General features: G+C 44.2%; 1 protein-coding gene across 4 annotated transcripts in view; it reads right to left on the bottom strand.

Moving 5' to 3' along the window:
- Positions 1 to 22,988, bottom strand: part of fhip1b (FHF complex subunit HOOK interacting protein 1B) — a 59,238-nt gene extending 36,250 nt beyond the window's left edge. For 3 of the 4 annotated variants that reach the window (XR_006761242.1, XM_045704879.1, XM_045704881.1), the window contains exons 1-4: positions 22,649 to 22,988; positions 12,921 to 13,121; positions 4,790 to 4,942; positions 4,242 to 4,371 (exon numbers count right to left, since the gene is read on the bottom strand). Coding sequence is in view for 3 of the 4 variants with exons in the window: in XM_045704879.1 (XP_045560835.1) it covers positions 4,242 to 4,370 (129 nt within the window). In the remaining variant the exon portion in view is untranslated. The remainder of the gene's footprint in view (positions 1 to 4,241; positions 4,372 to 4,789; positions 4,943 to 12,920; positions 13,122 to 22,648) is intronic. The other variant, XM_045704880.1, reaches the window with a different exon arrangement.
- Positions 22,989 to 27,724: the final 4,736 nt, after the last annotated feature.

The following is a 27,724-nucleotide window of genomic DNA, read 5'->3' as shown; positions in this document are numbered from 1 at the left end:
GGTGTTTATGGGGGCTGTTCCTTCATCATGTACAGTAGACTACAGACAATATGTTCCTCCATCATGTACAGTAGACTACAGACAATATGTTCCTCCATCATGTACAGTAGACTACAACCAATATGTTCCTCCATCATGTACAGTAGACTACAGACATTATGTTCCTCCATCATGTACAGTAGACTACAGACAATATGTTCCTCCATCATGTACAGTAGACTACAGACATTTTCCTCCATCGTATCCCTGAGCTGACAAGGTGAAATATCTGTCGATCTGCCCTTGAGCAAGGCACTTAACCCTAATTGCTACAGGGTCACCATCAATAATGGCTGATCCCTGGCCCGTGAACCCATTCACATAGGGTGTCTGAGGGAGATTTGGGATATCCAAAACACATATTTTGATCGCACAGTCGTACAGGTTACCCACTTGTACAAGCAGTGAAACAGGACAGATATATAGGGGCTCCTGAGTGGCACAGCTGTCTAAGGCACTGTATCTAAGTGCTAGAAGCATCACTACAGACCCTGGTTCGATTCCAGGCTGTATCACAACCGGTCATGATTGGGAGCCCCATAGGGCGGCACACAATTGGCCCAGCGTCAACCGGGTTTGGCCTGTGTAGGATGTCATTATAAATAATGATTTGTTCTTAACTGACTTGCCTAATTAAATAAAAAAAGCGTACTTTTTTAATGTTTATTTTTTAATAAGTTTGACCTTTGTTGCATTGCTCTGCCCTCCAGAGGTCTGCATCCCAAATGGCACCATATTCCCTATATAGTGCACTACTTTAGACCATTGGCCTCTGATCAAAAGTAGGGCACTATATAGACAATAGGGTGCTATTTGGGACACAGCCAGTGTGTTGTGTGGTAATGGTCTTGGGCCTGGCGGTATTACAGGAGACTGATGTCCTCAGTGGAAAGCCACCCTTCTAATCTAATGCTAAGGCACAGAGGGTGGGGCGCGTTCCAGGGTGTTGTGTGGTAATGGTCTTGGGCCTGGTGGTATTACAGTAGACTGCTGCCACCCTTCTAATCTAATGCTAAGGCACAGAGGGTGGGGCGCGTTCCAGGGTGTTTAATTTGGCGATCGCATTTCACACCTCGGAGGATTGGAAGGTTTATATTATATATTCATGTGGTTTCTGAGATGTTCCTTGATCTGATCATCTGCAAATAAATTGTAAATACTACCTGGACACCAGAGCCAAGTCATTTTATCTGGTCTTTTATCCTCTGGAAATACAATGTACATCCTGCTGCATGAGTTTTTACCCAAATAAATCAAAATCCCTCAGTGATAATGGGTTTTGTAGAGACCTTGAGACACTGACAGCGACGGGTCAGTAGAGACCTTGAGACGCTGACAGCGACGGGTCAGTAGAGACCTTGAGACGCTGACAGCGACGGGTCAGTAGAGACCTTGAGACGCTGACAACGACGGGTCAGTAGAGACCTTGAGACGCTGACAGCGACGGGTCAGTAGAGACCTTGAGACGCTGACAGCGACGGGTCAGTAGAGACCTTGAGACGCTGACAGCGACGGGTCAGTAGAGACCTTGAGACGCTGACAGCGACGGGTCAGTAGAGACCGAGACGCTGACAGCGACGGGTCAGTAGAGACCTTGAGACGCTGACAGCGACGGGTCAGTAGAGACCTTGAGACGCTGACAGCGACGGGTCAGTAGAGACCTTGAGACGCTGACAGCGACGGGTCAGTAGAGACCTTGAGACGCTGACAGCGACGGGTCAGTAGAGACCTTGAGACGCTGACAGCGACGGGTCAGTAGAGACCTTGAGACGCTGACAGCGACGGGTCAGTAGAGACCTTGAGACGCTGACAGCGACGGGTCAGTAGAGACCTTGAGACGCTGACAGCGACGGGTCAGTAGAGACCTTGAGACGCTGACAGCGACGGGTCAGTAGAGACCTTGAGACGCTGACAGCGACGGGTCAGTAGAGACCTTGAGACGCTGACAGCGACGGGTCAGTAGAGACCTTGAGACGCTGACAGCGACGGGTCAGTAGAGACCTTGAGACGCTGATAGCGACGGGTCAGTAGAGACCTTGAGACGCTGATAGCGACGGGTCAGTAGAGACCTTGAGACGCTGATAGCGACGTGTCAGTAGAGACCTTGAGACGCTGATAGCGACGTGTCAGTAGAGACCTTGAGACGCTGATAGCGACGGGTCAGTAGAGACACTGACAGCGACGGGTCAATAGACACCTTGAGACGCTGCTTCTTTCAACCTTTATTGTATGTGGGGATCAGTTGAAGTGCCTGGATAGTAACAAAATAGCCTCTGTTGGCATGACGTGACCGGCAGTTAAAGACTAAAAGGGATGATCGATACTCTACTGATGGGAGCTGATAACGGTTGACAGACTGGTCCATCCTTCTTGACAGGCAGGCACACACACTATCCAGGCAACTGATCCCCACATACAATAAAGGCTGAAAGACATGGAAAGTGCATCCACTCTCCGTACACATAATAACCCTCCCCCTACACACATTAAGCTAAAAGCCCTAGTCAGCTCAGTGCTGGGAGAGGGGAGAAAGAGAGAACAGAGTTAATGAGAGAGAGAGGAAGAGAGAGCAACAGCTTTGACAGGGTCAGCCGCAGCATTATTACTTCCTGTACAAGCTGTCTGGCAGGCAGAGTGTAGCATTATGATGGATGACATCCTGTTGGCAGATTTCAAATGTGTATCTATCAATATACACTATGTATACACAAAAGTATGAGGCACAGTCATAGGATGCCACCTTTCCAACAAGTCAGTTTGTCAAATTTCTGCCCTGCTAGAGCTGCCCCGGTCAACTGTAAGTGCTGTTATTGTGAAGTGGAAACGTCTAGGAGCAACAACGGCTCAGCCGCAAAGTGGTAGGCCACACAAGAAAAAAAAAAGTCTGTCCTCAGTTGCAACACTCACTACTAAGTTCCAAACTGCCTTTGGAAGCAACGTCAGCACAACAACTATAGTTCAGGAACTTCATGAAATGGGTTTCCATGGCAGAGGAACCGCACAGAAGCCTAAGATCACCATGCGCATTGCCAAGCAATCGGCTCGAGTGGTGTAAAGCTCACCACCATTGGACTCTGGAGCAGTGGAAATGCGTTCTCTGGAGTGATGAATCACGCTGTACCGTCTGGCAGTCCGACGGACAAATCTGGGTTTGACGGATTCCAGGAGAACGCTACCTTCCCCAATGCATAGTGCTAACTGTAAAGTTTGGTGGAGGAGGAATAATGGTCTGGAGCTGTTTTCCATGGTTTGGGCCCCTTAGATCCAGTGAAGGGAAATCTTAACGCTACAGCATACAATGACATTCTAGACGATTCTGTACTTACAACTTTGTGGCAAGAGTTTGGGAGAGGCCCTTTCCTGTTTCAGCGTGACAATGCCCCTGTGCACAAAGCGAAGATCATACAGAAATGGTTTGTCAAGATCGGTGTGGAAGAACTTGACTGGCCAGCAGAGCCCTGACCTCAACCCTATCGAACACCTTTGGGATCAATTGGTACGCCAACTGCGAGCCAGGCCTAATTGCCCAACATCAGTGCTCGACCTCACGAATGCTCATGGCTGAATGGAAACAAGTCCCTGCAGCAATGTTCCAAGATCAAGTGGAAGCTGTTATAGCAGCAAAGGGGGAACCAACTCCATATTAAATCCCATGATTTTGGAATGAGGTGTTCAACGAGTAGGTGTGCGTCATGTAATGTGTTTGTCATTTAGCAGAAGCTTCTATCCAAAGTGACTTAGTCATACGCGAACGCGTCTCGGCAGCGTGCGCGTCTCGGCAGCGTGCGCTCCAACGCGTCTCGGCAACGCAGCGCGAACGCGTCTTGTGTCTAGACTATGTGTAGGTGGATTTTAATTACATTTCTACCCAGGGCCAACCCGAACAACGCTGGGCCAATTGCGCCGCCCTATAGGACTTCCAATCACGCCCGGATGCGATACCGCCTGGATTCGAACCAGGGACTGTAGTGATGCCTCTTGCCCTGAGATGCATATAAAGGGATGTAGATATACTGTAGTTGTGTGTATGCGTGCGTGCTCAAAAAGGTTATTCCCCTAGAGCAGGGGTATTCAAATCCTACCCTGGAGGTCCAGACTAATGCTGGTTTTCTGTTCTACCTGATAATATAATTGCACCCATCTGGTATCCCAGGTCTAAACCAGTCCATAAATTAGTACAGATTTGAGTGTTCGAGTCTCACCTGTCTCCAGTGGTTCTCAAACACCATGAGGCAGGTTTCTGGGTCAGCAGTACAGGGACTGGAGGGTGCTACGTTCCGACTGGACCTGCCCCCCGGACCTCGAGGGGTCAGCCGGCTCAGCCAGCTCATCCTGACCAAAGGGGTCAAGGGTCAGAGATCAGGGTTCAGAGAAGAGGGGGAGAGAGGACTTGGCACATGAACTACAGGGTAGGAGAGAAGGAAGGGGTTGAGAGAGGGTTCAGGAGAGGAGGGTCAGGAGAGGCGGAGGAGGAGGGTCAGGAAAGGAGGAGGAAAGGGGGGGTCAGGAAAGGAGGAGGAAAGGGGGGGGTCAGGAAAGGAGGAGGAAAGGGGGGGGGTCAGGAAAGGAGGAGGAAAGGGGGGGGTCAGGAAAGGAGGAGGAAGGGGGGATTAGGGAAGAAAGAGAGGGGGGTGGTCAGGAAAGGAGGAGGTGGTCAGGAAAGGAGGAGGGGGTAAGGAGAGTCCAGATAGAAGGAGATGAGGAAAAGGGGGGGAGGGGTTCTGCTGTGGTTGCAGGGGTGAGGCTGTACTTCGGTGTCAGTGTCACCGTGGTAACGGGTCAGCGGTGGTCAGTTAGGGGGTTGGGTGTCTGTGCAGGGGGACGCGCGTCGGCTCTCCCTGAAGACCCTGTCATCCAGTCTGCAGCCAACACCACTCCATGCCTAGGCAGAGGACCCGCAGCACTGCAGGGACACAACAGAGGTTAGGGTTATTACTATACAGAGGTTAGGGTTATTACTATACAGAGGTTAGGGTTATTACTATACAGAGGTTAGGGTTATTACTATACAGAGGTTAGCCTAATTACAACAGACAGATAGACAGAGGGGTCCTGGGGCTGTGTTCACAAACACACCCCGCAGAGCCCCAGGACATCAACACAATTAGACCCAATCAAATCATGACAAAACTAAAAGACAATTACTTGACACATGGGAAAGAAATAACCCCCCCCAAAAAAACTGAGCAAACTAGAATGCTATTTGGCCCATTAACAGAGTACACAGTGGCAGAATACCTGACCACTGTGATTGACCCAAACTTAAAAGAAAGCTTTGACTATGTCCTTGACCAGCACAAAAACATCCTGTGACGTTCTGCATTAGCATCGAATAGCCCCCGTGATATGCAACTTTTTAGGGAAGTTAGGAACCAATATACACAGGCAGTTAGGAAAGCAAAGGCTAGCTTTTTCAAGCAGAAATGTGCATCCTGTAGCACAAACTCAAAAATGTTCTGGGACACTAAAGTCCATGGAAAATAAAAGCACCTCCTCCCAGCTGCCCACTGCACTGAGGCTAGGTAACACTGTCACCACCGATAAATCCACAATCATTGAGAATTTCAATAAGCATTTTCCTACGGCTGGCCATGCTTTCCACCTGGCTACCCCTAGCCCGATCAACAGTAATCCACCCCCCACAGCAACTCGCCCAAGCCTCCCCATTTCTCCTTCACCCAAATCCAGATAGCTGATGTTCTGAAAGAGGTGCAAAATCTGGACCCCTACAAATCAGCCGGGCAAGACAATCTGGACCCTCTCTTTCTAAAATTATCTGCCGAAATTGTTGCAGCCCCTATTACTAGCCTGTTCAACCTCTTTCGTATCATCTGAGATTCCCAAAGATTGGAATGCTGCCACGGTCCTCCCCCTCTTCAAAAGGGGGAGACACTCTAGACCCAAATTGCTACAGACCTATAGCTATCCTACCCTGCCTTTCTAAGGTCTTCGAAAGCCAAGTTAGCAAACAGATTACCAACCATTTCAAATCCCACCGTACCTTCTCCGCTATGCAATCTGGTTTCAGAGCTGGTGGGTGCACCTCAGCCACGCTCAAGGTCCTAAACGATATCATAACCGCCATCGATAGACATTACTGTGCAGCCCTATTCATCGACCTGGCCAATGCTTTCGACTCTGTCAATCACCACATTCTTATCGGCAGACTCAACAGCTTTGGTTTCGCAAATGATTGTCTCGCCTGGTTCAACAACTACTTCTCAGACAGAGTTCAGTGTGTCAAATCGGAGGGCCTGTTGTTCGTACCTCTGGCAGTCTCTATGGGGGTGCCACAGGGTTCAATTCTCAGGCCGACTCTCTTCTCTGTATAGATCAATGATGTCGCTCTTGCTGCTGGTGATTCTCTGATCCACCTCTACGCAGACGACACCCTTCTGTATACATCTGGCCTTTCTTTGGACACTGTCTTAACTAACCTCCAGACGAGCTTCAATGCCATACAACACTCCTTCCGTGGCCTCCAACTGCTCTTAAATGCAAGTAAAACTAAATGCATGCTCTTCAACCGATCGCTGCCCGCACCTTCCCGCCCGTCCAGCATCACTAGCCTTCCCTGTGGCTCAGTTGGTAGAGCATGGTGTTTGCAACGCCAGCATGGTGTGTGCAACGCCAGGGTTGTGGGTTCGATTCCCACGGGGGGCCAGTACAAAAAAATAAAAATAAAATGAAATGTATGCATTCACTACTGTAAGTCGCTCTGGATAAGAGCGTCTGCTAAATTACTAAAATGTAAATCACTACTCTGGACGGATCTGACTTAGAATATGTGGACAACTACAAATACCTAGGTGTCTGGTTAGACTGTAAACTCTCCTTCCAGCATCTCCAATCCAAAATGAAATCTAGAATCGGCTTCCTATTTCGCAACAAAGCATCCTTCACTCATGCTGCTGTCGTGTCTTTGGGGTACCATTAAACTGAAGACATGTTTATCAATTAACTCCCTGTAATTATTATCACGCGATTAAACTGATTAATCGTTTAATTGTAATTAACTAGGAGATTGGGGCACCAAGGAGAATTTTCAGATTACAAAGTTATAATTTTCCTAACATAACTTTCCTATATTATAATATAGGCCGATTATCTTCTGGTTTAAATGGTGTATTTTACCTCGAGTCCAGTCTCATTCCAAACGTCGTAAATTGTTGTATCTGCACGAACCCAGTCTTTACTAAAATCATCCATACATCAATTGTCTTAAAATCATTTATTTACTACACTAAGTAATTAACAGAAAAGATAAAAACAGTAATTATCGTCACAAAGGATTGGAATAGTAATGTGCCCTAATGGCTAACAGGCATGGCTGGTCTGTTAGACAATGGGTCATAAACAGTCAGCTGAGAATGCACACCTACAGAGTTCATTAATATTAACAATTGAAGGCTCACTCATTCGGGAACAATTGCAATCAATATATATTTACGCTCAGTGTGTCGTTCTGATTCTTGTTGGGGAGTTTTGCGCTCTCTCTCTCTCTCTCTCTCTCTCTCTCTCTCTCTCTCTCTCTCTCTCTCTCTCTCTCTCTCTCTCTCTCTCTCTCTCTCTCTCTCTCTCTCTCTCTCTCTCTCTCTCTCTCTCTCTCTCTCTCTCTCTCTCTCTCTCTCTCTCTCTCTCTCTCTCTCTCTCTCTCTCTCTCTCTCTCTCTCTCTCTCTCTCTCTCTCTCTCTCTCTCTCTCTCTCTCTCTCTCTCTCTCTCTCTCTCTCTCTCTCTCTCTCTCTCTCTGTGTCTGTTAGAATGGATCTTTCAGGGCGACATTCATTAATGTCGTCATAGAATGGATGTTTCGTTGGTCTTCACGTTCAATGATATAATTTACTTAGCTGCAGACTAATAATTAATATCAAAGACTTGTTCTTATTCTGTCGGTCTCGATAGTCTAAAAGTTAACCACGTGGTATAGTTCACTTTCAATAGACGAATTTGATGTTAAAACCTATTGGCCATGGAGTGGAGGCCTGGTCTAAAGAAATGTAAATCAGGGTGGGTTTTATAGTGACCCTTGAACAGGCTTGTCAAATGACGCCTGGTCCTGTATGTGTCCCTGGGGGCGTGCCTATGACTGAGTTAGAATTGTATTTCTGTAACCAATCACATTACATCAGTACATAGCATCTCAATGTATTACAAAAGCTTTATCCTTATTAATACATTCTATACAACCATTATGATGCAAGTCTCAAGCTGAGGCTATTATATAAACAGTTTTATGGTAATATGGCTATATTGTCTCTTCTGAGTATCACAAAATTGTACCAAGCGGACCAGTTCGTAGCTGGATTCTTCACCAATCTTCCATACCTTCTCCAGAACACACGTCGCTCGGTTCTCCAATTCTATGAGTTGGAAGAATTTCCTTTGTCTCTCTATGAAACATGTGGTAGGAGATTCTCCTCTTAGGGTTTTTAACAACCCTTTCACACAGGGCCTGGGTTGGGGGGAAGGTAGGTTGGGGAATGGTACAAAGGGGAGGGGGTCAACTGTCCTTCCTGTACCCAAAGAGGCCAACGTCATGACACTGCCAAACATACCCTCGTAAAACTGACCATCCTACCGATCCTCGACTTCGGCGATGTCATTTACAAAATAGCCTCCAACACTCTACTCAACAAATTGGATGCAGTCTATCACAGTGCCATCCGTTTTGTCACCAAAGCCCCATATACTACCCACCACTGCGACTTGTACACTCTCGACTGGTCCTCGCTTCATACTCGTCGCCAAACCCACTGGCTCTTGGTCATCTACAAGTCTCTGCTAGGTAAAGCCCTGCCTTATCTCAGCTCACTGGTCACCATAGCAGCACCCACCCGTAGCACGCGCTCCAGCAGGTATATCTCATTGGTCACCCCAAAAGCAAATTCTTCCTTTGGCCGCCTTTCCTTCCAGTTCTCTGCTGCCAATGACTGGAACGACCTACAAAAATCTCTGAAGCTGGAGACTCATATCTCCCTCACGAGCTTTAAGCACCAGCTGTCAGAGCAGCTCACAGATCACTGCACCTGTACATAGCCCATCTGTAAATAGCCCATCCAACTACCTCATCCCCATACTGTATTTATTTATCTTGCTCCTTTGCACCCCTGTATCTCTACTTGCACATTCATCTTCTGCACATCTACCATTCCAGTGTTTAATTGCTATATTGTAATTACTTCGCCACCATGGCCTATTTATTGCCTTACCTCCCTCATTTGCACATACTGTATATAGACTTTATCTACTGTATTATTGACTGCATGTTTGTTTATTCCATGTGTAACTCTGTGTTGTTGTATGTGTCGAACTGCTTTGCTTTATCTTGGCCAAGTCGCAGTTGCAAATTAGAACTTGTTCTCAACTAGCCTACCTGGTTAAATAAAAGGTGAAATACATTTTTTTAAATAAAAATATACAGACTCAGTGAGCATAGCCTTGCTATTGAGAAAGGCCACCGTAGACAGACCTGGCTCTCAAGAGAAGACAGGCTATGTGCACACTGCCCACAGAACGAGGTTAAAACTGAGCTGCACTTCCTAACCTCCTGCCAAATGTATGACCATATTATAAACATAATATTGCTTTTCTTATGAAGAAATAACCTAAAAATCAGTAGAGTTTTTATTTTGTATATTTTCTTTTACCCCTCCTCCTCAATTTTGATCTTGTCTCATCGCTGCGAGGCAAAGGTCAAGTCATGCATCCTCTGAAACATGATCTGACAAAGCCGCGCTTCTTAACACCCGCCCACTTAACCCGGAAGCTGTAACCAATGTGTCGGAGGAAACACCGTTCAACTGACGACAGAGGTTAGCACGCAGCCGCCCGGCCCGCATCAAGGACGGCGCCGGAAGGAATGACTTCCATTTTACGGGCTGCTAACCAACTGTGCTATTCTGTTTGTTTTCTGTTTTTTTCACATTGTTTGTAACTCATTTTAAACATAATGTTTCTGCTACCGTCTCTTATGACCGAAAAGAACTTCTGGACATCAGAACAGCGATTACTCACCTCGAACTGGATGGAGGAGGGCGGGGTGCCTTGTAAGAACTTGCAGACGAGTAGGTAAACCACCACTACACTCCATATTATTGGCCAACGTTCAATCATTGGAAAACAAACTGGACTATATGATTAATAAGAGACTATCCTACCAACGGGACATTAAAAACTGTAATATCTTATGTTTCACCGAGACGTGGCTAAACGAAGACACGGATAACATAGAGCTGGCTGGCTTCTCCGTGCATCGACAGGACAGAGCAGCTACGTCCGGTAAGACGAAGGGCGCGTGTGTGTCTATTTGTCAATAACTGCTGGTGCGCGATGTCTAATATTAAAAAGTCTTGAGGTATTGCCCGTCTGAGGTAGAATACCTCATGATAAGCTGTAGACCGCACTATCTACCAAGAGAGTTCTCATCTATATTATTCGTAGATGTCTATTTACCACCACAAACCAATACTGGCACTAAGACTGCACTCAACGAGCTGTAATAAGGCCATAAGCAAACAAGAAAATGCTCATCCAGAAGCGGCGCTCCTAGTGGCCGGGGACATTAATGCAGGCAAACTTAAATCCGTTTTACCTGATTTCTACCAGCATGTCACATGTGCAACCAGAGAAAAAGTAAATAAATTCATGAAATAAAAAAATTAAAACACTCTGGACCACCTACACGCCACACACAGAGATGCATACAGAGCTCTCCCTCACCCTCCATTTGGTAAATCTGACCACAATTCTATCCTCCTGATTCCTGCTTACAAGCTAAATCTAAAGCAGGAAGCACCAGTGACTCGCTCAATACAGAACTGGTCAGATGACGCGGATGCTACACTACAGGACTGATTTGCTAGCGCAGACTAGAATATGTTCCGGGATTCATCCAATGGCATTGAGGAGTATACCACCTCAGTCAGGCTTCATCAATCAGTGCATCGCTGACGTGTGTCCCCACAGTCACCACACGTACATATCCCAACCAGAAGCCATGGATTACAGGCAACATCCGCACCGAGCTAAAAGGCTAGAGCTACCGCTTTCAAGGAGCAGGACACTAATCCGGACGCTTATAAGAAATCCCGCAATAACCTCAGACAAACCATCAAACAGACAAAGCGTCAATACAGGTCTAAGATTGAATCGTACTACACCGGCTCTGACGCTCGTCGGATGTGGCAGGGCTTGAAAACTATTACGGACTACAAAGGGAAACTCAGCCGCGAGGTGCCCAGTGGCGCAAGCCTACCAGACGAGCTAAATGCCTTTTATGCTCGCTTTCAGGCAAGCAACACTGAAGCATGCATGAGAGCACCAGCTGTTCCAGATGACTGTGTGATCACGCTCTCCGTGGCTGATGTGAGCAAGACCTTTAAAAACAGGTCAACATTCACAAAGCCGCGGGGCCAGACAGATTACCAGGACTTGTTCTCAAAGCATGCGCGGACCAACTGGCAAGAGTCTTCACTGACATTTTCCACCTCTCCCTGACCGAGTCTGTAATACCTAAATGTTTCAAGCAGACCAGCATAGTCCCTGTGACCAAGAAAGCGATGGTAAACTCCTTAAATGATTACCAGCCTGTAGCACTCATGTCGGTAGGCATGAAGTGCTTTGAAAGGCTGGCCATATCGCACAACACCATCATGCCGGAAACCCTAGACCCACTCCAATTCGCATACCACCCCAACAGATCCACAGATGATGCAATCGCACTCCACACTGCCCTTTCCCACCTGGACAAATCCATACATTAGGGCCAAAATACATTTATTTTGAATTGACTGATTTCTTTATATGAACTGTAACTCAGTAAAATCGTTGAAATTGCTGCATGTCGCATTTAGATATTTTTGTTCAGTATATATATACACACACACACACACACACACACCTCTACCTCAAAGTGGTCCCTTGAACTCGAATTTGAGTTTACATCCTAAATTGACCACCTTCAATTTGAATTGACCTCAACCCCTCACCCCACTGCTCCCCCTGTTTCTAATGGGCTGTGTGAGGGAGGCTATAGGCTGTACGTAGGGCAGAGATGAGGTGAGCAGCCTATGCCCCTGCTGACCCCCATCCTAACCCAGAAGAGCAGCACGGGGCCCCAGCACCCCTTCCTAACCCAGAAGGGCAGCACGGGGCCCCAGCCCCCCCCCATCCTAACCCAGAAGAGCAGCACGGGGCCCCAGCCCCCCATCCTAACACAGAAGAGCACAGGGCCCCAACCCACACAGATAGGGGAAGTTCACTTAGTGAGGTTTGTGTAACGAGCAACACTGACGTAGCCAAATATCTCATCCAAGCATTAGTGTCATACCCGTAGTTATGGGGAGCATAGAGTCATATAGATTTTAAAAGGACAGTCAGTACTCTGTGTGGGGTTCCTAGTACTACTTACTGTTCTGCTGAAGTTATTACTTAAAGCTAATAGGGATTAGAAAAATGTACAGGCCACACAGTCTCTCGGTTGATCTCTCACGCGTGACTGACGTCAAAGTAGAGAGCTGGGATAAAGACAGAGTTAGAGAGGAATGTATTGCTCTGTGGCTGAGACAGGACATATTTAACACAACTTAAAAAGAAACAGAGTGAACATAGGAGTGATTTGTCTTTAATATCCGGGGTGGGTTACCAGAGACAGCATAATTTCCATCTCATCGATCTACATTTTTCACAGAAGCAGTCGGTGTCTTGAACATTTCCCCACACACATTTCCACGTTACAAATCACGACAAAAACAACTGACTGCTATAGTTGGCTCAGGACGAGAGAGAAAGAGAGCAAAGGCTGCTGGGAGATAAAGTAGGTTATTGTAGCGCCTCTGATTCATCGAGGTTTGCTTACATTTACAAAAAAACACCATCTTACCTGAACACTTGCTCAGCGTCTGTCTGGGCTAAACCTCCATTTTGGCTCTGGTCCACAGAGGGAGGAGGAAGCCCTGACTCATGGCCCTAGCTGGCTGCTCCAGTCCAACGCTGGCTTTTCAAGGAAGTCACCAACCAGCAGCGATTGGCTTAGTCTTCCTTAGCCCCAACTGCTCTCCCAGGACTGAAAGTCAACCACCACCTAGACAGAGAGGAGAGGGTTTGGTTATAAGCTGGTAAGCCGGTGTATTGTACTACACAGGTCTAGTCTGGCAGAGAGAAACGCAGACAGAGGTGACACAGAAGGTGTTAAGCTGGGTGTACACTACATGATTTAGCTGTCCCAGACCAGTTTGAGATCGGAGCCAAAATCCTCCATGTCGTAGTCTACTCAGAGCGACCGATCAAGTCTTTGAGCAGTCCCAGATGTCCTGATATTTTCTAAACGTTTGATTTTAAAAATCGGAACAAAATACACTATGCTCTTGTAGTGTGAGATGTGCAACACGTTTTGAGAACATTGATCAGCAATAGCCAATGAGAGTCTGCCAGAGAAGAAGCCAGTAAGACGGTGATGTTGTTTCACATCATCCAGAATGTGTAGACTCTCCAGCAGGAGAGATTACTGCTAGAGATTCTACTTGAATTTAACCAAAGTGTCAAATCGTTACAGCTCTGAAGTTCACAAGCAATTCAAAATGTTGGCTAGATGTTTAAATGCTGTTATGGCAAACGTGAATGTCTGACTGAAAATGTTTATGAGGCTGCTTTGAGCCACAACTAGGCAAATCATTGTAAATAAGAATTTGTTCTTAACTGATGGCCTACCGGGTGTTAACTGCTTTGTCTGGGGGCAGAACCACTGATTTTTTTAAATTGTCAGCTCGGGGATTCGGTCCAGCAAACTTTTGGTTACTGGCCCAACACTCTAACCACTAGGCTACCTGCCACCCCATGTTCTAGCTATGTTAAATCACATCACCACATTGTTTTGGTGAGACAGCGTGGTATGGAGAATCCTGTAGTGTGTGACCCGTCTGTGCCAGATCGTTTAGTAAGCACACCAAGACCAAAAAAAAAAAAAAACACCGGCAAGACGTTTAATGTGAGAGGATCAGCGATGTTAGGAGTTTCAAAGTCACGTAGTGTACACCCGACATTATACCAGTCTGGCTGCAAACAGAACGGCTACAGCAGGCAGTGTCAGGTTCCTCCCTTCCCACTGGCGCTCCTCTGGGAGCCCCATATGGTAATCACCAGCCTAGACAACAACCATAGGCTGTGTTTTCCATTAGTGCTGGCTAAAACTGAGCCTGTAAGACAAATTTTCAGCCAGCTACTCCATCCCCCCCCCCCCCCAAGTCGTATTAACTAGGCTACTTTTCATTTGAAAAGTTTAAATTCGATAGCCCGTTGAGCCATCTCCCGCTAGAATGAACGATATGCATCTTTTAGCGATCTATTGATAGGACAGGTCACCTGTCAGTCACAAAGCGAGCGATGACAGGGAAACGCAGTCTGCCATCTATCGCGCCTCTCGGCACAATTTCTGTGCGCTGTGGTTGGTTGCAGTAGAGTTTCTTCATAGTAGGCTATTTACTGTGCTTTGATTGACAACAGCAAGGTGTGGAACAGACTGAATAAAGTCATTTTTTATTTAACGCTTTATTTTAAACAAGGCAAGTCAGTTAAGAACAAATTCACAAATGATGGGCTACCCCAAACCCTCCCCTAACCCGGACGACCCTGGGCCAATTGTGTGCCGCCCTATGGGACTCAGGGTCTGTAGTGACGCCTCTGGCACTGAGATGCAGTGTCTTAGAATCTCCTATATCCCGTCGCCATTTCATAAATCATAGATTGTAATTTTATGTCCATGGCATCGCGTCGGTACAAGTCAATCAAACAGTTTCCTTTACCTAGATGTCACTAGACAGTGACACTAAAGTGAGTGACTCGTCTCAGTCAGGGTAGCCTACCGAATCCCATCATTCATTTGGCTCCCTAATTTGCGTATGGCTACTGGTAGGCCTAGGTTTTTTGGCGATTATCTTAAATGATTAAAACATTCAGTGAAAATGGTGAATCATCACTGCGGGAACAACAGGTAGTGGAGATCCTCATCCCAAAATGATAATTTGGGCTCACGGAATCTAGGCATTAAAACAGAATTCAACAATATTAAACCGTATTGGAATCAACTAAATGTATTGAAAATGTATTCATTTGCCCAAGTTCATCAAAAGACATGAACAGAATGAATTAGTTAAATGGTATTTCCAGCAACGCGTCACCAGGCTGTATCACAACCGGACGTGATTGGGAGTCCCATAGGGAGGCGCACAATTGGCCCCAACGTCGTCTGGGTTTGGCCGGTGTAAGTCGCCATTGTAAATAAGAATTTGTTCTTAACCGACTTGCCTAGTTAAATAACTTTAAAAAAAACACATCTACCACTTTGAGTAGCCGTTAGCGATGATGCTAATGAAAAAAAAAAACTCTTCATCTACCAGAAATGTTTTTTTGGGGGACAGCCATCTCAACTAAATGTTCATTAAAAATTGCCTATGCTTAAATGGAAGAATGATATCATAACTTTTTTCATCAATCCAGTTGGTATTTGTTTAGAAAACTCTACAATCACATGTTGACTACAGCTAAACAGCCTCTTGCTAACTACACCCAAAATCCACTTAGCCTTTAGTGTTCTGGAACATTCATTTATTTCGTGTTTTTCCACATAACAGCCAATGTGGGCAGGGGGCTAGTTAAATAAATTTGTTTTAATCAAATACATAATTTGAAAAACAAACATTGTGGCAATGCATAAACTGTAAATGAGACTGATCAAGTGAAGACCGGCAGGGTTCGATACTGTGACCAAAAACAGTCGCACTTGCGACCATTTGAACTAGTAGCTAGTGAGGGTCCCAGTGAAAACAAGTGTACCAGGGTCACTTTAGTTTTTGGTTCACAATTTGTCCTTTTTTATTATGATTTATTCAAACAGTAATGTGCAATTGACCAAAAATAAAGCAACTTTCTGAAGAGGCAGCAACGGAAGAGGAACATCCCAGTCTGTGTGTGTGCAGGCACTATATGTCTACGACTGTGTAGCCGTGAGCGACGCTAATGATAGCTTAACCGTCTTCGGGTAGATGGAAAGGCAATTTAAAAAGGTAACTGTTCTTCTACACCTGCATTGCTTGCTGTTTGGTGGTTTTAGGCTGGGTTTCTGTACAGCACTTTGTGACATCAGCTGATGTAAGAAGGGCTTTATAAATACATTTGATTGATTGAACTACAAAAGTAGCCTGACAGAATCATGATTATTAGCATTAATCCAGTAGCCATGTGTTTTAAAAACTCCCATCACAAGTCCGCTACAGACATGCGTTGTTCGTCCATAAGCTAAAGTAAATTGCCAAAATTATAGAGCCTAATTTGCCTACTCCTGTCTACAATTTTTTTAAATAATAATAATAATAATAATAATAATAATAGTGGATTGTTTTAAAAATCACATTTACCTACAAGCCTGCAATTTGGACAGCCCGTGCGGCAAACACCAGAGGATTGCTGAGTTGTGACTAAGTAAAAAGTAGAAGCCCAGCCAGGCATAAAGCAATATTTCATCTTCATCTGGAAAGCACAACCATCTCTGCAGTACTCCACCAATCAGGCCTTTATGGTAGATTGGCCAGATGGAAGTCTCTCCTCAGTAAAAGGCACATGACAGCCTGCTTGCAGTTTGCCAAAACGACTCAGACCATGAGAAACATGATTCTCTGGTCTGATGAAACCAAGACTGAACTCTTCAGCCTAAACGCCAAGCATCACATCTGAAGGAAACCTTTCACCATCCCTATGCAGAAGCATGGTGGTGGCAGCGTCATCATGCTGTGGGGATGTTTCTCAGCAGCAGGGACTGGGAGACAAGTCAGGATCAAGGGAAAGATGAACGGAGCAAAGTACAGAGAGATCCTTGATGAAAAACTGCTATAGAGCACTCAGGACCTCAGACTGGGGCAAAGGTTCACCTTCCAACAAGACAATAACCCTAAGCACACAGCCAAGACATTGCACGAGTGGCTTCGGGACAAGTTTCTGAATGTCCTTGAGTGGCCCAGCCAGAGCCCGGACTTGAACCCGGTCGAACATCTCTGGAGAGACCTGAAAATAGCTGTGCAGCGACGCTCCCCAACCAACCTGACAGAGCTTGAGAGGATCTGCACAGAAGAATGGGAGAAACTCCCCAAATACAGGTGTGACAAGTTTTTGCATCATATGCATGACTCAAGGCTGTAATCACTGCCCAAGGTGCTTTCTGCTTTGCCATTCTGGGGTAGTGCGTGTAGATGGATGAGGGGAAAAAACCTATTTAATCCATTTTAGAATAAGGCTGTAACGAAACAAATTTCAGCTGCTCAGATTCCAATGTTAGTAACAATAGGGAGATGAGACGACAAAATAAAATGTATCCCAGTAAGACAGAGGTCATCAATAAGTGAACAGACTAAACCAGACCTCTAAACCTTTCTGTACACACTGACCGACAGAGCAGAAGTGAGATCTGTTAGCCTGCCTGAGCACAGTGAGGCTTTTTGGCAGCGGCTGACCCTCAAACCTAGGAGCAGTTTAGCTGAAACATGTTCAGCAGCGGCTGACCCATCGTCATATGGTGCCCCTTGACTTTTTCTAATTTTGTTGTTACAGTCTGAATTTAAAAATGGTTTAAATTGAGATGTGTCACAGGCCTACCCACAATTCTCCATGTCAAAGTGTTTTCCCGTTATGTTTCTGTTTAACAAAAGCTGAAATGTCTTGAGTCAATAAGATCAACCACTTTATGGCGAGCCTAAATAAGTCCAGGAGTAAAAAGTTGATTAACAAATCACATAATAAGTTGCATGGACTCACTCTGTGTGCAATAATAATGTTTAACATGGTTTTTGAATGACTACCTCATCTCTGTACCCCACACATACAATTATCTGTAAAGTCCCTCAGTCGAGCAGTGAATTTCAAACACAGATTCAACCACAAAGACCAGAGAGGTTTTCCAACGTCTCACAAAAGGCACCTATTGGTAGAAGAGTAACATTTTTAAAAAGCAGACATTGAATAGCCCTTGGAGCATGGAGAAGTTAATAATTACATGGATGGAATACACCCAGTCACTACAAATATACAGGCGTCCTTCCTCAGTTGCCAGAGAGGAAGGAAACCGTTCAGGGATTTCACCATGACGCCAGTGGTGACTTTCAAACAGTTAGAGCTTAATGGCTGTGATAGGAGAAAACTGATGATGGATCAAAAACATTATAGTTACTCCTCAATACTAATCGAACTGACAATGAAAAGAAGGAAGCCTGTACAGAATGAAAAAAATATTTGCTGCAAGGCACGAAAGTAATACTGCAAAAAAACTTTTTTGGCCCAAATAGAACATGTTATGTTTGGGGCAAATCCAATACAACACATTACTGAGTATCACTCTCCATATTTACAAACAGAGTGGTGGCTGCATCATGTTATGGATACCGGGCGTGCCGATCTCGTTTTATCAAACTTGATACTCGTAATTGGATTTACTCGTGATCGGAAAACTCAGAAGTGTGCTTTAAATGCCGGTAAAGCCTCTACCCTGGAGTGAGCATTATTGTACCATTACTCAGGCCGCATCTCAGAGCACATCATTCATTGTGTTCATTCACTCAGACACATTGTTAAAATGAACCCGAGAGATGAAAATGCACATGACTACTTTACTTTGTCTTATTCAATTATCAACGGAATAGGCAAATACATAGGCCCCTTGCATGGCTGGCTACTACTACTATCTGCATGTATTCTAGACACAGATTTTGAAGCTAGGCTAATTTGCTTGCTCCATATTGTTTCACTTTGGAGAGGAGCAAAGCTTTTCTCTGCCGACACTTATGCCACATTTGTAAAATCAAAAGAAACAACCTACATGTCTTTTTTTCCCCCATAATGATCTGTCGCTCAGTAAACATGACTGGGCAAGAATAAATAATAATAGCAAAGCTCACGACAGACGTCAATGGAATAATTATACGGACAGACAAAGTAGGCCTACTAAACAACGCCAATTAGACAGACTAAAACAACCATATGGCCTCAGCCGACAGGAAATTACTAGTTTGAACAACAATGACTAGCTCCAGATTCATACACTATGTTTGAGAAAACTTATGCCCTGATACGAATGACTGAGTGTGGTGAAACAGAGCCGTGCGCGTGTCTGGGGAAATGAGAGCGGCTTGTTCTAATCCAATCGTTACAGCAGGCTCAACCGGTACCCCACCCGTTTCTTTACAGAAGAACTATCCAATAGTTGTTTAGAGAGAACACATCGCTTCACACGGATTGAGTGAGAGAAATGCGTGCTGGCAGCTGAAAACATGCTTTTTCCAACCACGGATAAATTACAATAACAAAAAATACTCACGTCATAATCGTATTCAGACAATTCTACATATCCGTTACAATACTTGTTTTGTCCTCGGCACGCCCCAAATGAGTATGGGGCAAATCCAATACAACACATTAATGAGTACCACTCTCCATAGTGGTGGCTGCATCATGTTATGGGTAAGATTGTCATCGTTAAGGACTGGGGAGTTTTTCAGGATAAAAAAAACCCGGATTGGAACAAACCACAGGTAAAATCCGAGAGGAAAACCCGCTTCAGTCTACTTTCCACCAGACACCGGTCAGGATGCTCTCAATGGTGCAACTGTAGAACATTGAGGATCTGGGGGACCAATGCCAAATCTTTTCAGTCTCTTTTCAGGTTGTTGTCCTGGCACCACACTCCCAGGTCTCTGACCTTCTCCGACCTTCTCCCTATAGGCTGTCTCATCATAGTCGGTGATCACCGTTGTGTCGTCAGCAAACTTAATGATGGTGTTGGAGTCGTGCTTGGCCACGCAGTAGTGGGTGAACAGGGAGTACAGGAGGGGACTGAGCACGCACCCCTGAGGGGCCCCCGTGTTGAGGATTGCCTACCGCCCGTATGTGTTGTTGCCTACCCTTACCACCTGGGTGCAGCCCATCAGGAAGACCAGGATCCAGTTGCAGAGGGAGGTGTTTAGTCCCAGAGTCCATAGCTTAGTGATGACCTCTGTGGTCACTATGGTGTGGAAACGCTGAGTCAATGAACAGCATTCTCATATACAGTTGAAGTCCGAAGTTTACATAAACTAGTTGTAATGACTCCAGCCTAAGTGTTTTCAACCACTCCACAAATTTCTTGTTAAACTATAGTTTTGGCAAGTCGGTTTGGACATCTACTTTGCGCATGACACAAGTAATTTTTCCAACAATTGTTTACAGACAGATTATTTATCTTTTAATTCACTGTATCACAATTCCAGTGGGTCAGAAGTTTACATACACTAAGTTGACTGTGCCTTTAAACAGCTTGGAAAATTCCAGAAAATTATGTCATGGCTTTAGAAGCTTCTGATAGGCTAATTGACATTACTTGAGTCAATTGGAGGTGTACATGTGGATGTATTTCAAGGCCTGTTAACAAGAAATGTGTGGAGTGGTTGAAAAACGAGTTTTAATGACTCCAACTTAAGTGTACGTAAACTTCCGACTTCAACTGTACATGCTCTAAGTGATTGATAATTGATATTCAGCAGTCATATAAAAGTATGCCTTATTTACTTTGAAGAACTACTAAAAAGTAATTTTGTCAGAAAGCATAGGCAGCAGCTCTATAGAGATGATATGACTTGGAAATAAATAAAAGTAAAATAAAACAAAATGTAATAAACAACTGAAATATTTTATCAAAGTGAATAAAATAGTTGTGATAAGCATTTACCACCATAATGGGACGTATTGTTTTATCCTTTGTTGTTACAGTATTCAACCCACACAATTCCCAGTGAAATTAAAAATAATCTAAACCGTAAACCTTGATTATTTTTTTAATAACTGACACGAAGCTAAACAGGATTTTTTTTTAAGCGCTCATCACTACTGAAAAAGGTACGTTTGAGCACCAATCCCTCACCAATGGCCAGATAGAGGATAGAATGTAGAGGATAGAATGTAGAGGATAGAATTAGAATGTAAAGGATAGAATTAGAATGTAGAGGATAGAATGTAGAGGATAGAATGTAGAGGATAGAATGTAGAGGATAGAATGTAGAGGTAGGGAAAATATTTTCCCAAGAGAAGCTAACTGACCACAGTCATGTTTACCTAACACTGTATCTGCGTCTGAAATGGAACCCTAAATTGAACTACTTTTGAACAGGGCCCACAAGATTCTGGTCAAAAGGTGTGCACACCGTGTAAGGAAAAAGTCTCCCTCTCTCTCCCTCGCCACGGGACATCTGCCCGCATGATACATTATTGAGTGGCAAGCATGTCAAGTCCATCTCAAAAACCTCCTGACCTGGAAAGCTCAAATGTTCTCAAGACCAACTTGACATTGCTGAGACAGATTCTGTAGCAATCTAGTTAACTTGCTAGCGATTTCAGTGAATGTTTAACATATTTCTAGAGGCAAATATGTTGATTATAACTGACATTCTATGTAAATCTATTTCTGGTTACTGATGTAAGTCTGTGAAAGGTTATCGCTTGGGGATTCGATCCAGCAACCTTACGTTTACTGGCCCAACGCACTAACCACTAGGCTACCTGCCGCACCAAAGAGTGGATGGTTCGAGACCATGGTATACCACGGGCATGACAAAAAAGTAACTTATTATTCTAATGACATTGGTAACCAGTTTATAATATCAATTAGGCACCTCGGGTTTGTGGTATATGACCAATATACCACGGCTAAGGGCTGAGTCCAGTGTTGCGTCACGCTTAAGAACAGCACTTAGCCATGTTAAATAGGCCATATACCACACACCCTTGTGCCTTAATGCTTAATTATTCCTTACTTAAAGACAGGACACTCCATTTAGTATGATGTTACTTTTGTATGGCATGTATTAATTTGTGAATATCCATCATCCATTTCATATGATATGTTACGAATTACAATTTGTATGATGTTTTGCAAAATGTACAAAAGGTTACTTATTTGTTAAATGTGTTAAAATGCTGAAGTTGTCTGATGAGATTCGAACACACAACTTTTGGGTTGTTAGACGTTCAACCACCAATCCACCCTCCTTTTGTTTTTGACTTAAGTCAACTTCTGTCTTATGTAACCATACCAAACATAACATAATACTAATTTCAGAATCCCAGATTTAAATTTACTATGTTACGTCTAGTCTATGAGATCAAGCTGAATTATACCATGGCATTGTTGAATAACGTTACACGTTTATAATTGCTGAGTAGTCAACAACAAGCGAGCTAGTTTCAGCATTTACTAACGTTAAAAATTACAACAATTTGGAAAATGTGCTGGTTAGCTAGCCAAGTAAATAAACGCCTAGCGTTAATGTAAACAGTTGATGTGCATGCCTGCTGCTCGTTTGCATAACATATCACGTAGCTACTGCATTCCCACGTACTGTAGCAAGCCAGCTAAGTGCTGCTGTGTGTCAGACAGCGCACTCATTTAGAAAAAACAAGCTAGCTACCGAGCTAATATAGCGATGTCTCCTTAGCAACAAATCTGATACTTTCAGACTTAACTGAATGCAAATAGCTAGATAACGTTAGCAAGTAAAATGGCAAAGTCAAAGTATTTCAGTTGAACAGTCAAATACTCACGGGTAGGTTTGCAGTACTTTCGCCCCCCCCCCAAAAAAATGGCAAGCTGCTTTGGAGCAGTGATTTCCACGAAACAACTTTAGCTTGCTGGCTAGCCAAAATGCTAACGGTTGCTATACGGGCAATTCCACTGTCAGTCAATCAGGGTGTACTGTAAAAATGGAGCCACGAACGCAAACAAGATCGCCTAAAAAATGTATACTTTGTCGCATAGATTATTATTTTAGACAACAACAAACCATGTTCTGATTTCACAATCATTCTCTCTTTTCGCTGCCATCTTCCTCTGTCACACATACATACATCAGTGGTCACACACCCACACGCAAGGGACGCTATGACGTTTTTAAAAAACCGCGACCGCAGATTTGCCGCTACTCCCTGTACCCTTTCTCCGCCGCCCTTGAAAAAGGGGAACGTCCTATCTGAACGGCATTCGTGCACATTTATAACCTGTCAGGCATGTTATGTGTGTGGGACAAAATACATTTCCTAACGCATATAAGAGTCACGTTGGAGATGCATAGATAGATCCGTATATAAATGTGTCAGATTGTGTGGGTGAGTGAGGGTTACACAGAGGAGGATGAAGAATACACTGTGACGAGCCTAGGTTTATGAGCGCGGATATCAATTCTAACGCTTGCGCATTCTCTTACGGTACAGTCGATAGCCCGCTGGACTTCGGGCTAGAAGGTCGAGGGTTCGAGACCTGCTCACTGCCGTTTCATTACAATATTATCATTTAGATCAATTAACACAACCATTGGCTACAACTTTCTTGGTTTGATTGGTTTATAGCATAGGCCCCATCAAATGAACTAAGAAATCAATGTCATCATAGCTGTTTGGTATTTGCTGCAGGATAGCACTAGTTGGTCCCTGGAGTCTGCTGTCTGGTTAGAGTCACCTGCTCCCCTCCATGGAGACAGACAAGCATGATCAACAGGTGTGTTTTAAAATCTTTACCTTTATTTAACTAGGAAAGTCACTTAAAAACACATTTTTTATTTACAATGACAGCCTACTGGGGAACAGGGCAGTAGGTTATCTGCCTTGTTCATGGGCAGAATGACAGATTTTCACTTTGTCAGCTCAGGGATTCAATCCAGCAACCTTTCAGTTACTGGCCCAACAGCTCTAACCACTAGGCTACCTGTTGCTGCTCAGGTAAGCTGTTGCCATGCTGTTGTCATATAAAAACACAGAAATGCTGCTATAACACCAGTCATGAGCGTCATGCGGGCAGCTTGCGCTCATAATAGTCCATTATTACTAGCAGGTACCTCTGTCCTGTCAGACAGACCACCAAGGTGACGGTGAAGGGAGCACTAGATGGGGGTACAGAGGTCATCCTCATCCAGAGAGGGCATATGATTTACGTAAAATCCTGACAACACCCAGGTAGACGGAATAGGAGAGGCAGAATGAACCGACGAGCGAGGCTGTTCAGGTGGCATCGGATGCAGAAGGAGGATGAGGTGAAAAAAGAGGAGGGGGAAGATGAGAAGAAGCTTCTGGAAAAGCCCAAAGTGAAGTGAGAGACTGGGGGTTTAATATTGTATTTACCAAAACATGACTGATACATGATAATATAGGCACCATTGATTATTCAATAAGGCATTGGGTCTGAAATAGTTATGTTATTTCAAATATAATCTCTTTTTGGGCTTACTTGTGATCAATTTGCAGTGTACAAATTATTATAATTTTGTTCCGGCTCCCCAACTAACTGCTCTGACAAAAATCAGCGCAAAATGGAACACAGCATCATCTGGGTATATGTGCAACAAAAGTTCAACATTCACTTTCTGCTACCATATCTGTCAAGCCGTCTACAGCGTACAGTTTGACGTATACGTTTGATAAATCCAATGTATGCACCACACAGAATGCCACCGCAACTACCTCTGCAACGCAAAGCTTCAAGGCAAACGCAGTGCTCCATTGGAAATGAATGTACAGTCGTGGCCAAAAGTTTTGAGAATGACACATATATTAATTTCCACAAAGTTTGCTGCTTCAGTGTCTTTAGATATTTTTGTCAGATGTTACTATGGAATACCGAAGTATAATTACAAGCATTTCATAAGTGTCAAAGGCTTTTATTGACAATTACATGAAGTTGATGCAAAGAGTCAATATTTGCAGTGTTGACCCTTCTTTTTCAAGACCTCTGCAATCCGCCCTGGCATGCTGTCAATTAACTTCTGGGCCACATCCTGACTGATGGCAGCCCATTCTTGCATAATCAATGCTTGGAGTTTGGCAGAATTTGTGGGTTTTTGTTCATCCACCCGCCTCTTGAGGTTTGACCACTAGTTCTCAATGGGATTAAGGTCTGGGGAGTTTCCTGGCCATGGACCCAAAATATCGATGTTTTGTTCCCCGAGCCACTTAGTTATCACTTTTGCCTTATGTCAAGGTGCTCCATCATGCTGGAAAAGGCATTGTTCATCACCAAACTGTTCCTGGATGGTTGGGAGAAGTTGCTCTCGGAGGATGTGTTGGTACCATTCTTTATTCATGGCTGTGTTCTTAGGCAAAATTGTGAGTGAGTCCACTCCCTTGGCTGAGAAGCAACCCCAAACATGAATGGTCTCAGAATGCTTTATGTTGGCATGACAGGACTGATGGTAGCGCTCACCTTGTTTTCTCCGGACAAGCTTTTTTCCGGGTGCCCCAAAAAATCGGAAAGGGGATTCATCAGAGAAAATTACTTTACCCCAGTCCTCAGCAGTCCAATCCCTGTACCTTTTGCAGAATATCAGTCTGTCCCTGATGTTTTTCCTGGAGAGAAGTGGCTTCTTTGCTGCCCTTCTTGACACCAGGCCATCCTCCAAAAGTCTTCGCCTCACTGTGCATGCAGATGCACTCACACCTGCCTGCTGCCATTCCTGAGCAAGCTCTGTACTGGTGGTGCTCCGATCCCGCAGCTGAATCAACTTTAGGAGATGGTCCTGGCGCTTGCTGGACTTTCTTGGGTGCCCTGAAGCCTTTTTCACAACAATTGAACCGCTCTCCTTGAAGTTCTTGATGATCCGATAAATGGTTGATTTAGGTGCAATCTTACTGGCAGCAATATTCTTGCCTGTGAAGCCCTTTTTGTGCAAAGCAATGATGACGGCACGTGTTTCCTTGCAGGTAACCGTGGTTGACAGAGGAAGAACAATGTTTCCAAGCACCACCCTCCTTTTGAAGCTTCCAGTCTGTTATTCGAACTCAATCAGCATGACAGAGTGATCTCCAGCCTTGTCCTCGTCAACACTCACACCTGTGTTAACGAGAGAATCACTGAGATGATGTCAGCTGGTCCTTTTGTGGCAGGGCTGAAATGCAGTGGAAAAGTTTATGGGGGATTCAGTTCATTTGCATGGAAAAGAGGGACTTTGCAATTAATTGCAATTCATCTGATCACTCATCATAACATTCTAGTGTATATGCAAATTGCCATCATACAAACTGAGGCAGCAGACTTTGTGAAAATTAATATTTGTGTCATTCTCAAAACTTTTGGCCACGACTGTACTTCTGGTGTACCAAAATGCAATATCACTGCTGCCAAGAGTGGCGCGCATCTGTACGTGACATCAGTGTGTTGGGTTACTGGAAAAGGGTCTATAAGAGCATATATGATTTTCCGGCTGTACATTGATATTGCTAAATGTATTGTTCTCCTTTACTGAACTGTTAGGAGCTAGTAACACAAGTATTTCTCTGCACCCGCTAAACTGTGTATGTGGCCAATACACTTTGATTTGATTCGATTTTCATCCATCCCTTTCTCTCATCCATTTCTCTTTTTCTCCATCTCCTAGTCAGCTGGAGGGAGTTGGTGGTTGACCCATCAGTGGAGTTTTATTATGGATGGCTACAGGTCATGATCTTTCCCATCTTCTACAGCTGGGTCTTCATCATTTACAGATGCTTACATCAAATGTAGCCTATGGCTGGACAGTTATCCATGTGTCACAGCTGTTAGAAGGAGCGGACCAGGATGCAGCGTTTTCGTAGTTCCACATATTTATTTAACCAGTGAAACCGAATGCAACAATTAAACACTTCAAAAATATACACAAAACAACAAACCGTGACGCAGGAGGATCAAATACACTCACAACGAATAATCACCCACAAACACATGTGGGACAAACATCAACTTAAATAGGACCTCCAATTAAAGACAACGACAACCTGCTGCCTCAAATTGGAGGTCCTGCCAAACAACACCAACATAGAAATGCTAAACTAGAAACTGAACATAGACATACAAAAACAGACAAACACCCCCTGTCACGCCCTGACCACTCTACCATAGAAAATAACCACTCACTGTGGTCAGGACGTGACACCATGCCAAGGTGTTCGCTTCGTGTCAATATACTGTTTCTCTGTTCTTGACTTCTGTTGTTTATTTTTTGTGTTTTTCTTTGTGTAAAATATGTTGAGACCTTGTACAGATTAAATAAATTGTGATTTGATTGGAAAGATAATAAACAGAATAATAAATAGACCACCTCACAGAACAACATTTTTTTAAGCCAATTGCAATGTTAATTTTGTAGATATTTGATATGTTATTTGACATTATTTTTATGAGACATGATTCCCGGCAATAGATGAATCGTACCTGGCCCTGTGGCTTACGCTCGGCTACTTCTCTGACCTATTATTACACAGATAATTGAATGTGTGGGGTACAGAGATGAGGTAATCATTCACAAATCATGTTAAACACTATTATTGCACACAGAGTGAGTCCATGCAACTTATTATGTGACTTGTTAAACAACTTTTTACTCCTGGTCTTATTTAGGCTTGACATAACAAAAAGGTTGAATACATATTGACTCAAAACATTTCAGTTCTACGGTTTTTATTCATTTGTAAAAAGTTCTAAAAACAAAATTCCACTTTCAAATTGTGGGGTATTGTGTGTAGATCAGTGACACAGGCTTTAACACAAGAAAATGTGGAACAAGTCAAGGGGTGTGAATACTTTCTGAAGGCACTGTATATTTTTGTTTAATACTGTATATGGCTGGTACCATCATCAAATTTAGATTTTTTAACAGA

This window comes from Salmo salar, chromosome ssa21 (genome assembly GCF_905237065.1).
Source record: "Salmo salar chromosome ssa21, Ssal_v3.1, whole genome shotgun sequence".
Lineage (NCBI taxonomy): Eukaryota > Metazoa > Chordata > Actinopteri > Salmoniformes > Salmonidae > Salmo > Salmo salar.
This window is presented reverse-complemented; position numbering and strand designations above follow the sequence as displayed.